This window comes from Phyllostomus discolor, chromosome 2 (genome assembly GCF_004126475.2).
Source record: "Phyllostomus discolor isolate MPI-MPIP mPhyDis1 chromosome 2, mPhyDis1.pri.v3, whole genome shotgun sequence".
In the NCBI taxonomy this organism is placed as follows: Eukaryota; Metazoa; Chordata; class Mammalia; order Chiroptera; family Phyllostomidae; genus Phyllostomus; species Phyllostomus discolor.
Window position 1 is genome coordinate 127550661 of NC_040904.2, and position 18351 is coordinate 127569011.

The following is an 18351-nucleotide window of genomic DNA, read 5'->3' on the forward strand; positions in this document are numbered from 1 at the left end:
ATTTATTGAGTACCTGCAGTGTTGTAGGTACTGTAAAAAGTAGTAATTTTGACAGCTTCAGTACTTTCATTGCTTGATTTTTTGTTTTATTTTTTACTTTCTTGAGGAATAACTTGTAGTGAAGCACATACATCTTAAATGTATGGTCATACAATTAGATGGTTTCTGCCTGTGTATGCACCGTGAGACCACCACCTGCGTCAACATTGTTGGCACCCCAGTGCCCCTGTGTGCCAGCTTCCCACAAATCATTCGCCCTGCCCCTCTCACAAGGGGAACCACTGTTCTGGCCTCTGTATCCCTGGAATCAAACAGCAAGTACACTTCATGTGTGGTATCTTTCATTAAGTATGACATACATGAGATTCATCCCTTTTTTTTTTAGATTTTATTTATTTTTGGAGAGAGGGGAATGGAGGGAGAAAGAGAGGGAGAAAAACATCAATGCCTGGTTGCCTTTCATGCACCCCCTACTAGGGACCGGCTTGCAGCTCAGGCATGTGCCCTGACTGGGCATCAAACTGGCAACCCTTTGCTTTGCAGCCTGGTGCTCAATCCACTGAGCCACACCAACCAGGGCAAGAGTTCATTCATTTCACTTGTTGTATATGGCTTTTAACTACTGTTGCTTTTCATTTTGGTGAGACAGATTCATTATAAGTAAGGGTAAATACAGGGTAGGGCTAATGGGTTTGCAGTTGTGAATGTGCGAAAGAGTTTATTCTTGTATCATTATTTATTAATTATTGTATTATTTTCCATGCAAACAACTCTAGACCCACTCTTGCCCCACCCTGTATTCAGTTTGTGTTATTTGGTTTGTTATCAGCATTACAGAGCTAGTATTAGCAGAATTGCTGAATGTAAGAGCTGCAAAGTCCAGCCACCTTGTTTCCTCACATGGGGGACCTGAGACTGGAGAGTTCCTAGGCCCTGGGACCCTCTTGACCTAGCCCATGTTTCTTTCTGCAGTCGCAATGCTGTGTCGCAATTCCAACTTGATCATATGGATGACCCCAGTCATCAGGAAAACAGTCTAAGGAACTAAGAAATTAAAGATACATAATCAGCAAGACTTAAAAATGTTGGCCCTTAACTGGAAAGAATTGTGATTCTCTGGAAATTTCTTTCACTCCTTAGTAACGCTTCCCTCTTAGGTCAGTTCAATGAGGTGTTTTACGTTCTGTCTGTGGAACTTATGCACATGTTTATTATGACATTTCTACCATCTCAACACAGCGCCTTCAACTTCTGCCATTCTCAGATGTAGTCCTTCTCAGAATCACAAAAATTATTCTCAGGACGAGAGGCCTTAGGGTAAATTCTGATTCTGTGATCTCTGCAAGTAAAATACTAGTCCATAATCTTACACCTTCCTGCTAAGATATTAATGATTCCTAGAAAGTTTCATAGAAAGGTTTTTGAAGGAGAGGTTAGTGGGCTTGTTGTAGCAATGGAAAATTAAACCCTCTATTGACCCACTCTCCAGGAAGTGACCTCACAACATTCTTCGGTATGTTAGAGCCTCCTTACATGTAATTAGCAAACATAGAAATGAGTGGCTTGTCTTTTTCCTATTTATAAAGCACTGTTTTTCTAATAGGATTTAAGCTCATTGGTTAGTCATGAAATAATAACTGTTGCTTTCTATTTTTATAAGAAAAAGCAGGAAAAAATGTATAGCAAATACTCACCTACCTTATCCAGACTCAACAATTACTATTTTTATATTTGCTTACATGTATATGTAGTCTGTTTCAAAGTAAACTACATACAAACATCCGGGAACTTAGTTTCTGATATGTATCTGAAAACAAGGACTTCTTCTGCATAATAAAGTTACTATACCTAACAAAATTGATTTTAATTTCCAAATATGCAGCTGTCCAAAATACAGGCTGTGTTTTTAAAAAATACAGTTGTATCACATATAACAAAGATTAGCATTATTTCATAAAGCCTGTGTTTTGATGGCGTCTGTGTTTGTGTGTATGTGTACACATGCATGTGTACATTTACGAATTGGTAAATAGGTACTTATTCCACTGCACTGCTTTACAGCACAGAGAAGTCAGTTACACAAACAGGTATTTGCCACTCAGTGATACTGCTAATTCTCTGCTGAGTCTCGTATGGTATCTTAAAAAATGAACATTTTCAGTAACCCAAAATCCAACAAGGCAGATAAAACAAGTAGGGTCCCACTCACCAGTATAAATAAGAACCAAAATGGGTCAGGAAGGAGAGGAAGGAACAGGGCAGGACTCCCTCAGAAAGGCCTCATGGAAGAGATCCTGATGGGCGGTGGCATTTGGGTAAGACAGAGGCCTTGGAAATGCTCTGCCAGAAGGGCATGATATAAGTATTGAGGTTACAAAAAAAGCGCAGAAATGTGTTGAGTGGACTCCAGTGCCGAGGTCTGTGTGGGGGGTGATGGAAGGAAAGAAGAAGACATTGGACAGTGGGAAGGGAAAATGACTCAGGGCTTACTTAAGTCCTAGCAAGAGAAGGGACCCAGTTCCTGTATTAAAGGAAGAACCTTTGTGCGTCCTGAGCAGTGTCCTTGCATGATGGATGTTCAGCAGATTAGTGTGATGACTCCCTGTGGCTGGACTGAAGCAGGGAAACCTCGAAAGCACTGAAAATCTGATTGAACTGTTGCCCTTATACAAACAGCTGGGACGTGAGGGTGTGGATTGAGGAAGATGTGCCTGGGGGTAGCAAGGAAAGGGTGATGTAGAGAGAGATTACTGCACCGAGAAATAACAAAATTTGGTGACAGTGTGGATAAGGATGGAGGAGTGAGAACCTAGTTAAGAATTACAGGATGATCTACCACTGATAGGTAAGGTCATGGAATCTACTGTAGCCCCGTCCAAAGTGGCCCTGCTCCTTACTGAGAAAAACAACCTACCATGACATATGACTCAAGAATTAGTTTAAAGGGCTTTTTAGAGGACATAACAAATTAAAATCATTAGATGAAGTATTCTAATGCAATTTGTCCTTCTTTGGCTTAAAGATTTGAAGATGGGAAATGTTAGATGATTGCCTTTAGGGTCTTAGAGTCCTGGTTTTACTGAAAATAGCAAGAGAAAAGACTAGTGACACTTATTAAAGGATTTTAAATTGTAGTCATTTGAGGTCCTACATCTTTCTAAAAGGTTGAATCACTCAAATGCTAGGTAGTCTCCTTTTGTACCTCTACTGTGCAGTTAATGTACATTGAAACGTGATCCTGGAGGCACCCGTGGTTTCATGCATTTGAGACCCTGCTGGTCTTTTCTCCATCCTCTCTGCTGTAAGATGCATCTGCACACCCAGGCAGTTTCCCTGAGTGGGGCTGGGGTGGGTCTCAGCTTCCACCAGAAGAGCTTCATTGGGGTGCCAACAGCATCATTGTGCTTGGCTCTGGAATTTCTGAAGTTCCCACCTATTGGGGTATGTTAGGTTTAATAAATGACAGCCTACTCTTAAGCACTTACTCTGTGAGAGGTGCTGTCTAAGCATTTCTCAATCATGAATTCATTTAATCCTCGCAATTATCCTGTAATGATAGACACTACTGTCATTTTACATGAGGACACCGAGGTGTAGAGAGAGTAACTTACCCAAGGTATTAAAAATTAACGTGGCAGAGCTGAGGTTTGAACCTACACAGTCTGGCTTTTAACCACAAACTTATGCTACCAATGTGTATAGCCTCTGTTTTAGGACACATGGCCTTAGAATGAGGGCGTTCTCATGAACCTGAGCTGGCTGGTTGCTGCCAATGTGGTGAGTGAGTCCTGACTATATTTTCTGACAGAGGGAACTATAGTCAGAGGGAAAAGACAGTCAGCCCAAATACAGACTTGTTTCTAAGAAGGGTCATGGTGTAATGTTTATCTTAAAAATCACAACCCACATGCAGTTTACTTCTTTTTACTCTCCTTTCTCCTGATTACAAAACAGTATCTTCCTAGAGGACTGTTCTCTACTCGAAATACAAATCTTTGGTGCTTTTAAACTGCTGTGGCTGTGGGAGAAGGAAGACAAGAAAGCCTTCTCTTACTTGCATCTGGGTTGCAGAGAATCTCATGATTATAATATTACTAGAGCTTTAGCCAGAAGAGGGAGTTTATGTACAAGCTGGCATGTTTCAGTGGAGGCTAGAATCATTCATTCATTGTGGCTAAAACAAAACAACCTGCATTTTTTATTATGCAAGATATCTTGGGATTTAAGCCATTCTCTTCTCTTACTTACTAATGTCAAATGGGGAACATCTCCAGTAATTGCCTTTTGGCACCAAGAACTGTCCAAATCTGTTTAGTATTTGCTGTTCTAAATATCACTTCATAATATTTAATGATAACATAATGATTTAAGTGAACCACATAGCAGGGGTTCTGGGAAGCACGTTCGTGTCTAGAGTAGGGCCTGGTACATGCAGTAGGCTCTCAGCAAAAGGTAGGATGTTGTTAGCTCCCAGACCCTGAAGCCAGCTGGGACCACAGCTCTGCCACTTGCGAGCCTTATGGCTTTAGACAAGTACTTTTTCCATCTATAAGATCAGAGGAATTCTTCTAATCATAGATTGTTGAAAGCAAAAATAAATATATGAAGCATTTGGCAAATCGTGTGATGCCTAAGAAGTCCTTAGTGACTGGTGGCTTCTCTTTTTAAAATAAATTTTAAATATTTTGCCAAGACCTTGTCCTCTATCAGACCATTCTCCTTAAGGCCAGGCCTGCTTTTCTTCTTTAAACAAGGCATTGACTTCTTAGACTTGAGAGGATAAAAAGATTTCCTTTGTTTTGTGTTCACATTCTATTGAATTGTTATGTTCTGAGGGACAAGGAACTACACTTTATAATACACTTGCTCTGGTGTATTAGGTAAATAACTTTTTAAAGTTTTTTATTTAATGCAATATAAGACTGCTTTCTTGGCATCACAAATAATAGATTGAATTAAAACATAGGTGTGTTAGAAGGAGCAGTCTCCCAGGTTCCCTGCAGTAGTTACAATGGTAACCTCAGGGCAAATGTCACCTAGGGAGAAAGGGAGTACACCCGCATATTTGTACGCTATGGGCGTGGGCCTCAATATTTACCACTTGGTCACCTATGTCCTGCTGGGAGCCGTGAGACACACCAGTTTCCTGAACGTTTGGTCTAGTGTGATTCAACAGCCGACAGCAACACAAGGCCAGCCTGTCTGGAAAGCCATCCATCCAGCACAACATCAGCTGCAGCAGGTTCTTCTTTATCTGTGCGAGCAGCTGAGAGAATGTGAGCAGGAGGGCCAGCTGGCTGCCCCAGCTGTATGTTTGTCAATCATTGTTATCTCGCACCAGAATCTGAGGTCCCATTGAGGAAGGAATGTGGGGCAGGACACGGGTAATTTATTAGACATGCCCGCCCCTTGAGGCTTCAAGATAGTAGGGGGACAGATGTCACACAAGCATTTACTATAGCTGGGAGGGTAAGCACTGTAGAAGGGGTAAAGGCGGATTTGGGGGCAGGCGCAGAGGAAACAGTCAGTTCCAGCTGACTTGAGGGCCATGGGGACTTTGAGGAAGAGACAGTGTTTGAATCAGTATTTGAAAGGTAAATAGGCATGGAGGCCGCACTAGGGGAGGAGCTAGCAGGCATTTAACACACTGAAGCAGGAAAGCACAGGAAGCTTGCAGAGGTGGCTAGCTGTTTGGCTGATGGAATAAGATGTCTGTTGAAAGCTTAGAACTTGCAGCAAATCCTGGTTCTAAGTCCCATTAGCTGTGACCAAAACTTATTTGATGTCTCCCCACTTTCAAGTCTATAGATCACAGCTCATGGCACCTGCTTTGTGCAGCTGTGGGGTTAAATGAGAGCGTATATAAAGCTTCTGCCTTACTCTAGTGCCTTGTGTTAGATGTGCCCAAAATATCATTGTGGGTAGATCTCTTGGAATATAGCTGAGGTAGGACCCTGATCAAGAGTTTTAAATTCTTTGCTAAGGAGTTCACACTTTATTTAGGGAGCTTGAAAGGTTTTTCAGAAGGAATAGGATGTGATCTGATTTATTGTTTAAAAAGATCATTTTATTTGACCCTTGGAGGTTTTTTATATTGATTGTCCTCATTTGAAGGTCCAACACAATTTCAAAGTAAGGTTGCTTTTCCTTACTAGAAATAACTACTAAAGTGTTGATTGAATGCACTTTTCATGGACATTAACGTTTTTTTTCTTTAAATGTAAAGCTATCTTTATATTGGTAGTACTAAAACCATCTTTTTATTTCTAATTGCTATTTGGTGATAATACTGCTGGCTTATATTAGGCAAAAAACTGCTAAAAGCAAATGACTTCCTTATTGTAAAACAAAAAGAAAGTGGTATAGTTTTCCTTCTGCTCTCTCAAAACTGTGATTTTTCTAAGCCCCGTCTGGTGGCTACTAGTGTTCTGATATATGTACAACAGAATTCTATACTACAATCCTCTGGCACAGATGTTTCCCCCACCCCCACCCCAGTATTTGTTATATAAATACTGGGCACCAGAAACAAACTAAACCTTTATCTGCAGAGTTGTAACTTTATTTAGAGACTTAGGTTTGCCTTGGGAATGTGCTTTGGGCCTCAAGCACCAAATGCTGTTTCCTGGCTCAGTCTTACATAGCAACTTTTCAAAGAACACAGGCCCAGTTGTATCCCATTATGCAGCTTTCTTTGGGTGCCTGGGAGCGGGGGCGGGGGGTAGAAATAGTTACGCTGTTCCATGAGTCGGGTGTATCTGACAACATTGCCCCGGTTACTCTTGGGAGTGGCTGCAGTGTTCATCCCCAGGCAGGATGATATGCTTAGCATCTATCAAGTTCACGCACCTCTTTCCACTGAGATCAGGTTACGATAAGGCACATGGAAAATAGAATAGCAATAATATCCAGAAAGCAAAAAGGAGGATAAAGGAGTAAAAAGCAAAAGGGTGAATCACCAGGACTAACAGTCACTCTAAGTTCGGTTCTGAACTTCCTAGCATCCAAGGCAAGGAGGGAAAGGTAATTATTATCTGGTAGACACACCTATCCTATTCACTACTGTATTTACTTTATGTGTTTATCCAAGAAGCTACACTTTAGTAGAAAAATTACTTTCCCTTTTCTGCAGGGCATCTATTATATACAGAGTATGGATCGAAGTAAAAAGTTACTTGGGTTCCTATTCAAGCTGCTTCTTCTAAAAATAGGCAGTAAGCCAGGTGAGACCTCTAAAGATTCTTCCAGCTCTGAAAGTCTGACTTCTGGTCCTCGTCGGAAGTTGGTCGTTGTATGTGCCTAAGAGGGCCCTCATAACATCTCAAAGACCTTCAGATGGGAAGTACTGATGGACTGGGTTGGACAGTGTTGGACTTGTAGCTGTCATTCAGAAACTTAGTTAAGCACGTGTCCCTCCCAAGAACGCTCACCATCTGTTTTGAGGGTAAGGGAGGCAGTGAATACATGCGGTTCAGAAAGCCTGGGGTCCCATTCCTGGGTTCCACCCCCAGGCTGCTTCTCAGACCTGGGCAGTCAGGGCTGGCATTCTCTGCTCACTGGCTGAGGGCCTTGGAGAGTCATTTTTCTTCCTTCTTTATAGCTGCAGCTAAACCCTCAGTTCCTGGGGACACTTCTCTTGGAGTGGATGTGGTATGCCCACCTCTTAGCCCTCCAGCCAAGCACTCGAGTCCTCTTCGAGTCCTGGGAAGGTTTTGCTGACAGACACTGCCAGGAACCAAAGGGGGAATAACAAGCATGAGTGGGAAAGAGTCCAGAACCCCTCAGAAATTAGTTCAGTGCCCCAGGGATTCCCACTTACCCTTGCCTAGCTTCTTCTGAATGTGGGAACTAAAAGCCTCAGTGACGTTTATTTTACGTCTGTCCTAAAATTAGGGCTTCCCGCTTCTCCTTTGTGAGAGCTCCCCATCTCCCTGCAAGAAGGAACACGAGCGTTTTCTTGCAGAAGACTGAGTTCTTAGTGAGGGTCGGATGATAGGCTCTCACTTCCCTTTCCCAAACCTGCCCATCTTCAAGGTATGTAGGGGCCCCAGAGACTCCTTCCTCTTCTTAGAAATAACCCTCCTTGGTGCTCTGGCTGGGTGACTCGATTAGTTGGAGCATCGTCTGTACACCAAAAGGTAGCAGATTTCATCCTGGTCAGGGTGCACATGGGAGGCATCCAATCTCTCTTTCTCTCTTCCTCCATCCCCACTTTCCTCCTGTCTCTCTCTAAAATTAATAAACAGTAAACATATCCTTGGTAAGGATTGAAAAAGGAAGAGAGAAATAGCCCTGTTTGGGTGTTGCCTTGAACCCCTCTACAGTTCCCCCCCAGGGGACCCTTGGCTGTTCTTCACCCACCATTGCTACTGAGCATAGGTTACTTGATTTTCATTGCCATGGCCTTTCTGTTCTACCCTTTAAGACATGGTCTTTTTTAAAGTCTGGCCTTTTTCCCCCTTTAATTTAACTTGTATGTGAATTATACAGTGTACTGTCAATCTTTACCAGGTCAGCTTTAATTTTGTGAGGGATTAGTTTGCATTAATGGAAAGTGTGAGTTATACATTATATTGAAGAAATATGTGTTTTCTAGTGTATGTAACTCAAAGTAGGTTACCACTGTTGCCTGATAGAGGCTTAATGAGAAGATAATTAATTTTAATTATAGTGTCAAGTGTTTGTAAGTGCTTGAAGATGTTTGAAGAATTTGTTTTCTGCGAGCCTTGGACGCTTTATGCTGTTCATCAGCAGTGTCAGTGGGTAAAGGGCTGGCTCTCGAAGGCACTGCCTTCCAGCCTCCCTTCCCAGCGTCCTTGATTCCAGAGTGATGCAACTGGACTTCCCCTGCAGTCAAGAAATAGAACTTTTAACACTGCGAATTCTTTTTGTCGGTGATGTCAGGAAAGGAAGAGGAGTGGGAAAATAAAGCCTTTATGGTAGAACTAGTGACTCAGTTCCCGTCCTGTACTCTGTGTGAACTTCTTTCGGGTTCAGAGTGTGCTGTTGTCAGACTTGAACTACAAGAGGAAATGTTCTTCGTGTAAACAAATTAGAACAAACATGTCAGTAAGACAGTCTACTGATATCCTTTTGGATACTTGGAGAAGATTATTATAAATTTTTCATTTCTAGCATGTAGTGGGGGAAATGGCTTTCTTCTAAAATATCAAGGTGTTGAATATTCTGTGAGGGTATCCACATGCATGTGTTAATTACGTCATGGTGAGGATGCTTCGCAAGCCTTCGGAGTGATGTTTCCAGTACAGATTAGCTCACTTAGGAAGAAAACCCGGAGCTTGATGCCGGGTCCTAGGACCCAGGACTGGTTAGCGTACCTGGGCTCCATGCGCGCCCACCAGAGAGACATTTCTCAAGTGACCTCAGCAAGCAGGAGGGAAGAGGGCTCAGTGGCGTCAGATACATAATGAGTAGGAAAGTGATCAAGCTCAAGTCCTTCAGGAAGGAGATACAAAGTATGGTCCTCCAGGGCCCTGCCTCTTCTCTCCGCAGTATCACCTAGCGTAGGACAGGGCGTCTCCCCTCCCCTGCAGGCAAGCCCATGGCTCATCTGCCGTGTGCCTGTTCCCAGAGTCCAGACATCACCCCTCGCCTGTCAGACCTCTGCTTCTTCTCCATAGGTCCCTGCTCTCATATTTCTGATTCTTACCTTCGGTTTCTCTGTCTGCTCTTCATGATTGTAAATGGCTGGGCATGGTTTTGATAAAAGCAATGAGCTATTTTTATCCTCATAAATTATTTCACCTAAGTCACTGTTTACATTTTGGAGCATGGATGAAGAAAAGTTGATTTTATATGTGTATCAAACCTGAGCTGGTGTGGCTCCAGAGACCAACACCAGGGCCATGGATGATGGAAGTTGGGTAGGAAGTTACATGGATGATGAGTTCAAGGCCAGCATCAGGGAGAATTTTCTGACAGAGCAGTCTAAAGCCCAATGCTTCCACAAAGGTCTGGATAACCATATTGGGGACACTGCAGAGTGGACTCCCACATGATCGGTGGCTGAGCTGTACAGATCTCTCAAAGTCTGGCATGTTTTATGTACCTGAGTTGGGCCCCAGATAGCTAGTTATTACCCAGGGACCTTGGAAAACGTGTGTGTTCTTCATAAGCCTTGCTTTTTTAATAAGGTAGGGTTGGTGTAGAGAATGTGTGAATGTATAAAAAAAAGTCTTTAGCACAACATCTGACTCGTAGTAAAACTACTTAGTCATTCAAGTCAGGGAGGCAGGCTCTGGGGACTGGGAGCAGGTTTCAGTCCTCGCCCTGCCATTTACAAGCTGCGTGCCTGAGACAGTTTACTGAACTCTGTGGCTAGTTTTCTTATTTGTAAAATAGTACTAACAGTAAAACCTGTCTGAGTTTTTAACAAATAAGATACTGCGCATGCCACTAACATGAAATTTTCCTCCCGGGTTTGTGGTAGGATTGTACTGTCCTGTCCTGTGCTTCCCTTGAAGTTCGGTGGGGCCGGTGTATTGAGTGGAGAAGCCGCAGGCATCTCTTCTGGCAGAAGCTTCTAGGAGCCAGTGGACAATTCACCAGGCTCCCTCCTGCTATGCCGTGACCACCGGCAGCATTCTCCATGGCAGAGGCTCCATCACAACCTGGGTCTCTCAGCTCACAGCAGCTTTGTTAGCCTGATAAAAAATAAACTTCTTAAGCCATTGATATTTTGACATTTTTTGTAACTGCAGCAAAGCCTGGCGCATTCTGAGTGGCACACCACATGAGCAGCCTTCACTCTGGACGTGAAGTTAGATTTCAGCTACAGTGAATACAGAATGCCAGCTGCGTGGACTCAGACACCTGGGCCACAAAGACCTGGGAAAGGCTGAATACTGACCACGCGGCTCCACGCGGGCCTGTCTGTAGAACCGCCCTCAGGTGTGCTATGAAATGTCCGTTGCCTGGTGTGGACATGCCGGACCCTTTCCTCGAGTGACTGAGCTCAAGCAGCCTTTCTTTAAGCAAAGGCTCATTGTACCTGGCCTGGGGACTAAGCAGGCAGGTGTTATCTGTCCCCTCATTCTGCTCTCTCTCTCTCTCTTACATTCTGACCCTCAGTGCCTCCCAGAGCCTCAGGAGACTCCTGCCTCGGTCCACGCCGCCCAGGAGTCCACAAGAGCCCCCCGCCCTGCCAGTTTGGGTGGTGCGCCTCTGCATGCGCTCTCCTTCCCTGTTTGTTCCTCTCCCTCTGGAGCTCTAGGGGATGAATATGACATGTCACAGGAGACAGCTCTCTTGGGCGCCTGAACACTGTTCGGGCAGCCCCAGTAATGGTTGAGTTGAGTGAGTGGAGCTCACTTAATGTTGCGCTGGAGGCTTGGATTGTTGCAGAGATGACTCAGTGTCAGTTTTTGATGTCTGTCCAGGGCTGTGGCTTTTCCTTAGCTTTTGTTCCAGAACATTGAGGTGACAGTGGAAATGTTTCTGCTGCCTGAAGGAAAACATTATTAGAAATGGCTTTCACTGGGCTGCTGGTGTTCCGCCTTTCATGTAAGGTAATAATAGCTAAGTAATTCTGAGGACTGAAAGAGGCTAGCAGTCATTTTAGAAAATAGCATCTTTTCTGCTAGAACAGTAATTCATGTTTATTATTTTTTTAAATTGGAACATATGAAAGCATAATAAAAAGAATGACTCTTTATAACCCCATGGTACAAAAATAACCAGTGTTCCTTTTGGTTTTTACATGTAAGTACATTTTTAAATGAAATCAGAATGATAACAGTAGCAAATATTATTGAAACCATTCTCTGTGCCAGGAAGTCTTTAAACATGTTATGTGCATTATCTTATTTTTCCTTACAACAACCCTTTGAAGACTCATCCCCATTTTACAGAAGAACAAACTGAAGCACAGACAGGCTAAGTCATTTCTCCAAGGGCACACAGCTCATAAGAGTGGTGCCGAGATGGAAAGCAAAGCAGTCTGCCTCCAGAGTCCTGGGCCTTGACCACTCCGTGATACTGTCTCACAGTAAAGGCACATTTCGTGAAATGGGATTACTTTCCGTGGAATTTTGTAGTGTGAGTTCTGAGTAGTCTGGCTCTATCTCCTTAGTCTGTAGAGTGGGATCTAAAACCACAGATGTGATTTGATTTACCTAGAACAGCGTAGCTGGTAAATGTCAGTGCCAAAACGGGAGCACGTCCCCTGACCCACACAGTCCACGTGCACACTGGCTCCAGGGAGGTGTGCACCTTTGTCCCCTCCCCATGCCGCAGCCCTGAAACAGCTCACTGTTGCTCTCAGTGCCGAGTCCGGATGGGAGGTCGGACACACGGAGGACTCGCATGGCTTTCTTCCCAGCACGTACATGAAATTGGAGTTTGTGTTCAGGGAGTGTATAGGCATCTAGTGTTTGCTGACTCTTTATTACCCCGCAGAGGTGGGGCTTTGAAAGGCTGCAAGGAGTGGCCCAGCAGTAGGTCCAGCTTTTCACCCTTATCAAACACTTCTAACAGATTTGCTGACAAGCCGTAAGAGTGATTGATTGGAGCTTTAAATGCCATAGCTTCCCTCAACCTGGATTCTCCAAGCATTGTTATAACTCTAAGTGAGCCAAAAGTCAGCCAGCTCTGTGTGCGTAAACATTCCTGTCTATCAGAGGCTGTCCTGGCCCAGCAGCGTATAAGAGAACGAGGCCATTGTGCTGAGGTGCCAGAGTGTCCGGGTGGCCAGCTGCCGTGTGGTTGAGGAAGGAGGAACAGGCGGTGATTTACTGCTGCAGTAGGTAAGGTAGAACTCCCTCTGTATCTTCAAGTGTGGTGGTGGACTTCTCAATTGAGAATGCCAAGCAGGTTGGTTGGGTTTTTTTTTAATAGGTTAATCTATTCTAGTGAGCCCAAGGAGGGCAAGAGCAAGTTCTTATAAATCTTACAAACAGTGTAGAGTGAAAAAAAGACAAGAATGCTGAAGACGGTCCGGTTACCCTGGAGGTGGGGGTGATGTGGTTGTGTGACTGACGGGGGCACGAGGAAGTTTCTGTTCTGGTTTTCTTTTTTAACTGGGTCCTAGTTACGTAATGTGTTTGGTTTACAGAAATTCATAGTTTTATACATAATAAATGTTCTCTTTTCTAAGTATAAATTATACTTAAAAGCCCTTATTTGGGTTTGTGTATGTTGTTACACATTGATCTCCATTTCCTTGAATCAGTGTGAAGTAATGTAGAATTTATTACCTGGATATTAGGAAACATCTTTACCTGGAGTGGTCAGGTCTGTATGAGCAGAACTTCGGAAATCATTTTTTGATTCTATTAAAATGTGTCTAAAATGACTTCAGGGTAGACTCCTGAACAGTGGAGGATGATGTCATTTTAGTTCAGCAGACATTTTATTGACAGCCTCCTGTGAATCAGGGTCAGTGCTAGTGCAGGCTGGACACAGGCATGAGCCATCTCTCCCCTGAGGAGCCTGCGCCCTGTGGGGGTTCGAGCCCCTGCATGGGTGGTAAAGGAGTAGAGTGGTGCCTCAGAAGCACCATGGAGGACTGCAGAAAGGAAAGGCAGCTTTCCAATGGAACTAGGGAAATCTTCATAGAAGAAATGGCATTTGAAATGAATTTTACAGCGTATGTAGGATTTTAATTAGCAGAGGTGGATGGGTGGTAGGCATTGTCAGTATTAGACACAGGAGGAAGGCCATAGGAAATTCATATCTATATTCTGGGAACTTCGGGTTGCATGGTTGCCTCAAGATGACCGGCATCCATCAGGTACAAGGTGAAGCCTGAAAGGTAAGCTGTGGCCTTACAGTGGCCAGGTTTTATTATTTGAGAGGCATTAGGGAGCCAAAGTTTCTGAAAAGTACAGAAGTGTGGTTAGATTAGACATCTTTAATAAGATCAATTTCCCAGCCTCATGATTGTAACCAGGAGCTTATCTGCCCAAACTAAACATTTGCTAGGTTTAGGCATTCTTTATTACTGTAATTTGAGCCTATTCCTGTTTGGATCTGCTGGTGAACCATAGATACATAGCTTCCTTGTGTTTCCTGTACTCATCTCTCTAGGACTTGATGATTATTATACATCTTCTTTAGTCCCTACACCTATCCCTCCGTCTTGGCCAGGTGAAGTCGCAGTTCCTTTATCCTCTTTTCAAACATCCTCTTTTGTAGTCTGATAGTGATTTGGCATTTAGTGCCATCCAGCCTGATGCTCTTGTGCCAGATAAAACCACCAGTGTTGCTGATGTGTGGCAAAATTGTGTGTGGGAAGAGAGAGACCAAAAAATATTGGTAACCTTCTCTAAGTCATGAAGGAGGCCTGACCCACAGCCCGGGGTTGTGCCCCACGGTGCCTGCCGCTGGGCTCCCTGCTCTGGAGAACGGCACTGGGTTGGATTTTTCACATGGCAGGCTGTTCGTGTTCGCTGCTGGCAACAGTCCTCATTTGAATCTCGGCCACTTAGGCAGTATGAGGTTTTTTGAGTTATTATCTTATAAATTTTTTACTATGTCAGCATACCATCCTCTTAAAAAAAGATAACTTGGGCTGCGTGTTGTCTTATCTCCCACTTTATATCAAGGCATTATTCTAATCAAAGTGTTGTTAACTCGACAAATAAGGTGCTTCAGTTTAGATCTTATGAACCTTTTTGTAGAGAATGTATTCAGACACAGCAAAGACCTCTTTTTAGTCCTCTGGGAACACAGGTCATAGTGTGTCCTGACTGGAAAGAGGACCTGAGTTAGGTGATTCGATCCAAATCTGACTCCTTCAAGTCTCAGGTTCTACTCCCTATGTGGCTCTGACACATCCTTTGCCGGGCTTGGTCGTAGGGATCAAACAAGAAAACCCTATGAACAGTGCAGTGCCTGGTGCACAGACTGCGTTTGTCTTCCCTTCTAGAGCACGACCAGCACCCCTGTTTGCACCCCTGCCGCCCCTGCCGCCCCTGCCAAGATGCTCAGCTTTGCAGTTCTTTTTCCCAGGTGGCCCTTGAATGTGAAAACTGTTTCACATGGTCTTAGCATTAGTACTGTTTTATGAAATCACTTTGGTTGTGGTTTGTGGTTATTTCCATATCTAAATACTATTGTTGTATTACTCAATTATTAAAATTAATCTTGTACCACATTATTTCATCACATCTGCTTAATGATTTCATTAAGAAAATAATTTCTTGTATAGATGAATGTATCTCCTAGAACTTAACTTTCTTTTATCTTTCTTTCTTCCTTTTTTTTTTTCATTCTCCTATTTAATGATTGAGTTCTGAATTGGATACACTTCCCACAATGGTGAGGTTCACTGTGAGTGGGTTGAGGGGGTATGGCAGGCATCCCAGCTACCCGGGCACTTTGGGAAACCAGGACTGACTGGTAACCTCATTCCATTATGCATTTCTACTCGGGCACCCAAAAGTTGCCATCTTATCAGACAGAAAACTGGATACCCTGGGAGATCTGAATCTCTCAGTTAGTGCGTGGAAGGAGAAGGCTAACACGAGAAGGAGTTGGGCTATCCTATGTTCAACCTGAGAGGATAGTAGGGAGGTTTTTAAAAATCGGGGACTTAATGTGTGTCTGTTGTGTGTGCACCAATTTTATCACAGTAACTGCCTCTTAGACTTCAGACCTTCAAGTGCTTCTTCTGCCCTGTCTTTTTCAGGTAGAACGACATGACATGACTACCCTAAGCCTGCCCCTGAACATACGCCGAGGCGGGTCGGACACCAACCTCAACTTTGACGTACCAGATGGCATCCTGGACTTCCACAAGGTCAAACTAAGTGCAGACAGCCTGAAACAAAAAATTCTTAAGGTAACAGAGCAGATCAAAATCGAGCAGACATCGCGTGACGGGAACGTTGCCGAGTATCTGAAACTAGTCAGCAGCGCCGACAAACAGCAGGCTGGCCGTATCAAACAAGTCTTTGAGAAGAAGAATCAGAAATCAGCTCACTCCATTGCCCAGCTGCAGAAGAAGTTAGAACAGTACCACAGGAAGCTCAGGGAGATCGAACAGAATGGAGCCTCCAGAAGCTCAAAGGACGTTTCCAAAGACAACCTGAAGGACATCCAGCACTCCCTGAAAGATGCCCACGCCAAGTCTCGAACTGCCCCGCACAGCATGGAGAGCAGTAAATCGGGCATGCCGGGAGTCTCCCTTACTCCACCTGTATTTGTCTTCAGTAAGTCTAGAGAGTTTGCCAATTTGATCCGGAATAAGTTTGGCAGTGCAGACAACATCGCTCACTTAAAAAATTCCTTAGATGAGTTTAGGCCTGAGGCAAGCGCCAGGGGCTACGGCGGCAGCGCGACCATCGTGGACAAGCCCAAGTACGGCAGCGACGACGAGTGTTCGAGCGGCACATCGGGCTCCGCGGACAGTAACGGGAACCAGTCGTTCGGGGCCGGCGGAGCGGGCACACTGGACAGCCAGAGGAAGCTCACCATGATCCTGGAGGAATTGAGGGAGATCAAGGACACCCAGGCACAGCTGGCCGAGGACATCGAGGCGCTGAAGGTGCAGTTTAAGAGAGAATATGGTTTTATTTCTCAGACCCTGCAAGAGGAGAGATACAGGTATTTCAGACTTCTTTTAGAATGTATTTGGAGGCATGAGTTACTAACTGCAGAGAGATTGCTCAACAGTGATGTGCTGATGGTTGCATTTTTCATAAAGAAGAATGCGGGTGAAAAGGCATTTAGGGATCAGTAATTTTTTCCATACTTCATACTTGACAGTTTAGAAAAAGACATTATATGTGTGGGTCTGTGAAAATATCACTCTGTTAGTCTGTGACTCATGTGCATATTAAGCTCCTGATTCAGGGACTTCTGTTGGGAAGTTTTATTACACTCGTTCACAGATCTGTATTTGATTTTTGTCCTAATAACTATCAAATGAAAAACTAATTCATTGTCCAACAAGGTAGATTTTATTTATTTTTTTATTTTTTTATTTTTTAGAGAGGGAAGGGAAGGGGGGGAGAGAGAGAGAGAGAGAGAGAGACATCAATGTGCAGTTGCTGGGGGTCATGGCCTGCAACCCAGGCATGTACCCTGACTAGGAATTGAACCTGTGACACTTTGGTTCACAGTCCACACTCAATCAACTGAGCTACACCAGCCAGGGCTGGTAGATTTTATTTAGTACATCAGTATTAAAGTCATTATGTAGCTTTTTTTTTTTACCTACTGTATCTTGCTCATTAAACTTTTCCCCCTGAACGAACTGTTCAAAATAAATTTTAAGATTAAAGTATAAATTTCAAATCTGTGGATTATACATGGTAGAGAAAACAGTATATTTACAGTTGTGAGTACATGAAATACAGAGTTTATTCTTGTATTATTATTTATTAATTTTTGTATTCTTTTCCATATAACCAACTGTAAACCTACTTTTGCCCCACCCTGTATTGGCTAATTTTAAAAATCACATGTTTTGTAGGCTGGCTTTTATGTGTTAACTGTATATGACCAAATATAAGGTGATTTTCCACCATTTTCCCATTAAAAATTCTCCACAGGTTTTTTGGTCAAAATGAATATGTTAACTTATAAAAATGTAGATTAAAAAGTGAATATATATTACATATTATAAGATTTCAACTTTAGGTTTAGCTTACATGTTTTATATCTGATACATGGTTTTATATATATATTAATTTAGGAACATGGCTTTTTTTCAGCTCAGATTTTATGAAATAATTTTTAAACCTTCCTCATAATCTTTGACTTTGGTTTCTTTGTCACACAAGAAATATTTTTGAGTCATAAACTTTCCAGAGAATATTAACCTTAATTCTGTTAGAATAGTTTGGGATATAGCACTCTTTGGATCCAAATTTTATCCCAAGTCACAAATACACATTTACATAAATTTAGGAAAGTGTTTGTTCTCCTTTGCTTATATTAGCTATACTTGTGATCTCCATGATTTCTCCACTGACTGCATTGCTTACTTTAAGCATTCTTCAAAAGGCTTGTTTATAACGCCAACCTGGGGCACCTATGAAGTCCTACCTGAGAATAAGCTTAAATGTGTAATTTTGTCTCATTTTTTAAAAATGATTCTAGCATGTGTTCTATATAAACATATTAAAACTGGCATTGATCAGCCTTATTTCAAGCTGACACAAATAGTGCTTCCCCAAACAGTGCTTTCTGTTTCAAAATAAATATTATAAGCTTATGTAAATATAACACAAATCCCTCTTCTCTGAAGGGGTGAGGGCTGAGAATAGGGGTCGTTGTGCCTCTGTTACCTTAGACTTTGGGGAATGCCACCTGATAAGCCATCTATAATTTATAATGAGTTTAACTTCCAGGAGCTGAAACACGTATTCAGAATTAATGTGTGCA

At 43.0% G+C, this 18351-nt stretch overlaps 1 protein-coding gene across 6 annotated transcripts in view; it reads left to right on the forward strand.

Moving 5' to 3' along the window:
* Positions 1 to 18351, forward strand: part of TMCC3 (transmembrane and coiled-coil domain family 3) — a 270396-nt gene that overhangs the window by 243530 nt on the left and 8515 nt on the right. For 4 of the 6 annotated variants that reach the window (XM_028533068.2, XM_028533067.2, XM_036018558.1 and 1 more), the window contains exon 2: positions 15650 to 16566. In XM_028533068.2, coding sequence (XP_028388869.1) covers positions 15650 to 16566 — 917 coding nt within the window. Of the gene's footprint in view, positions 1 to 12447; positions 12832 to 15649; positions 16567 to 18351 lie in introns of those variants that run through there. The other 2 variants (XM_036018557.1, XM_036018556.1) reach the window with 2 other exon arrangements.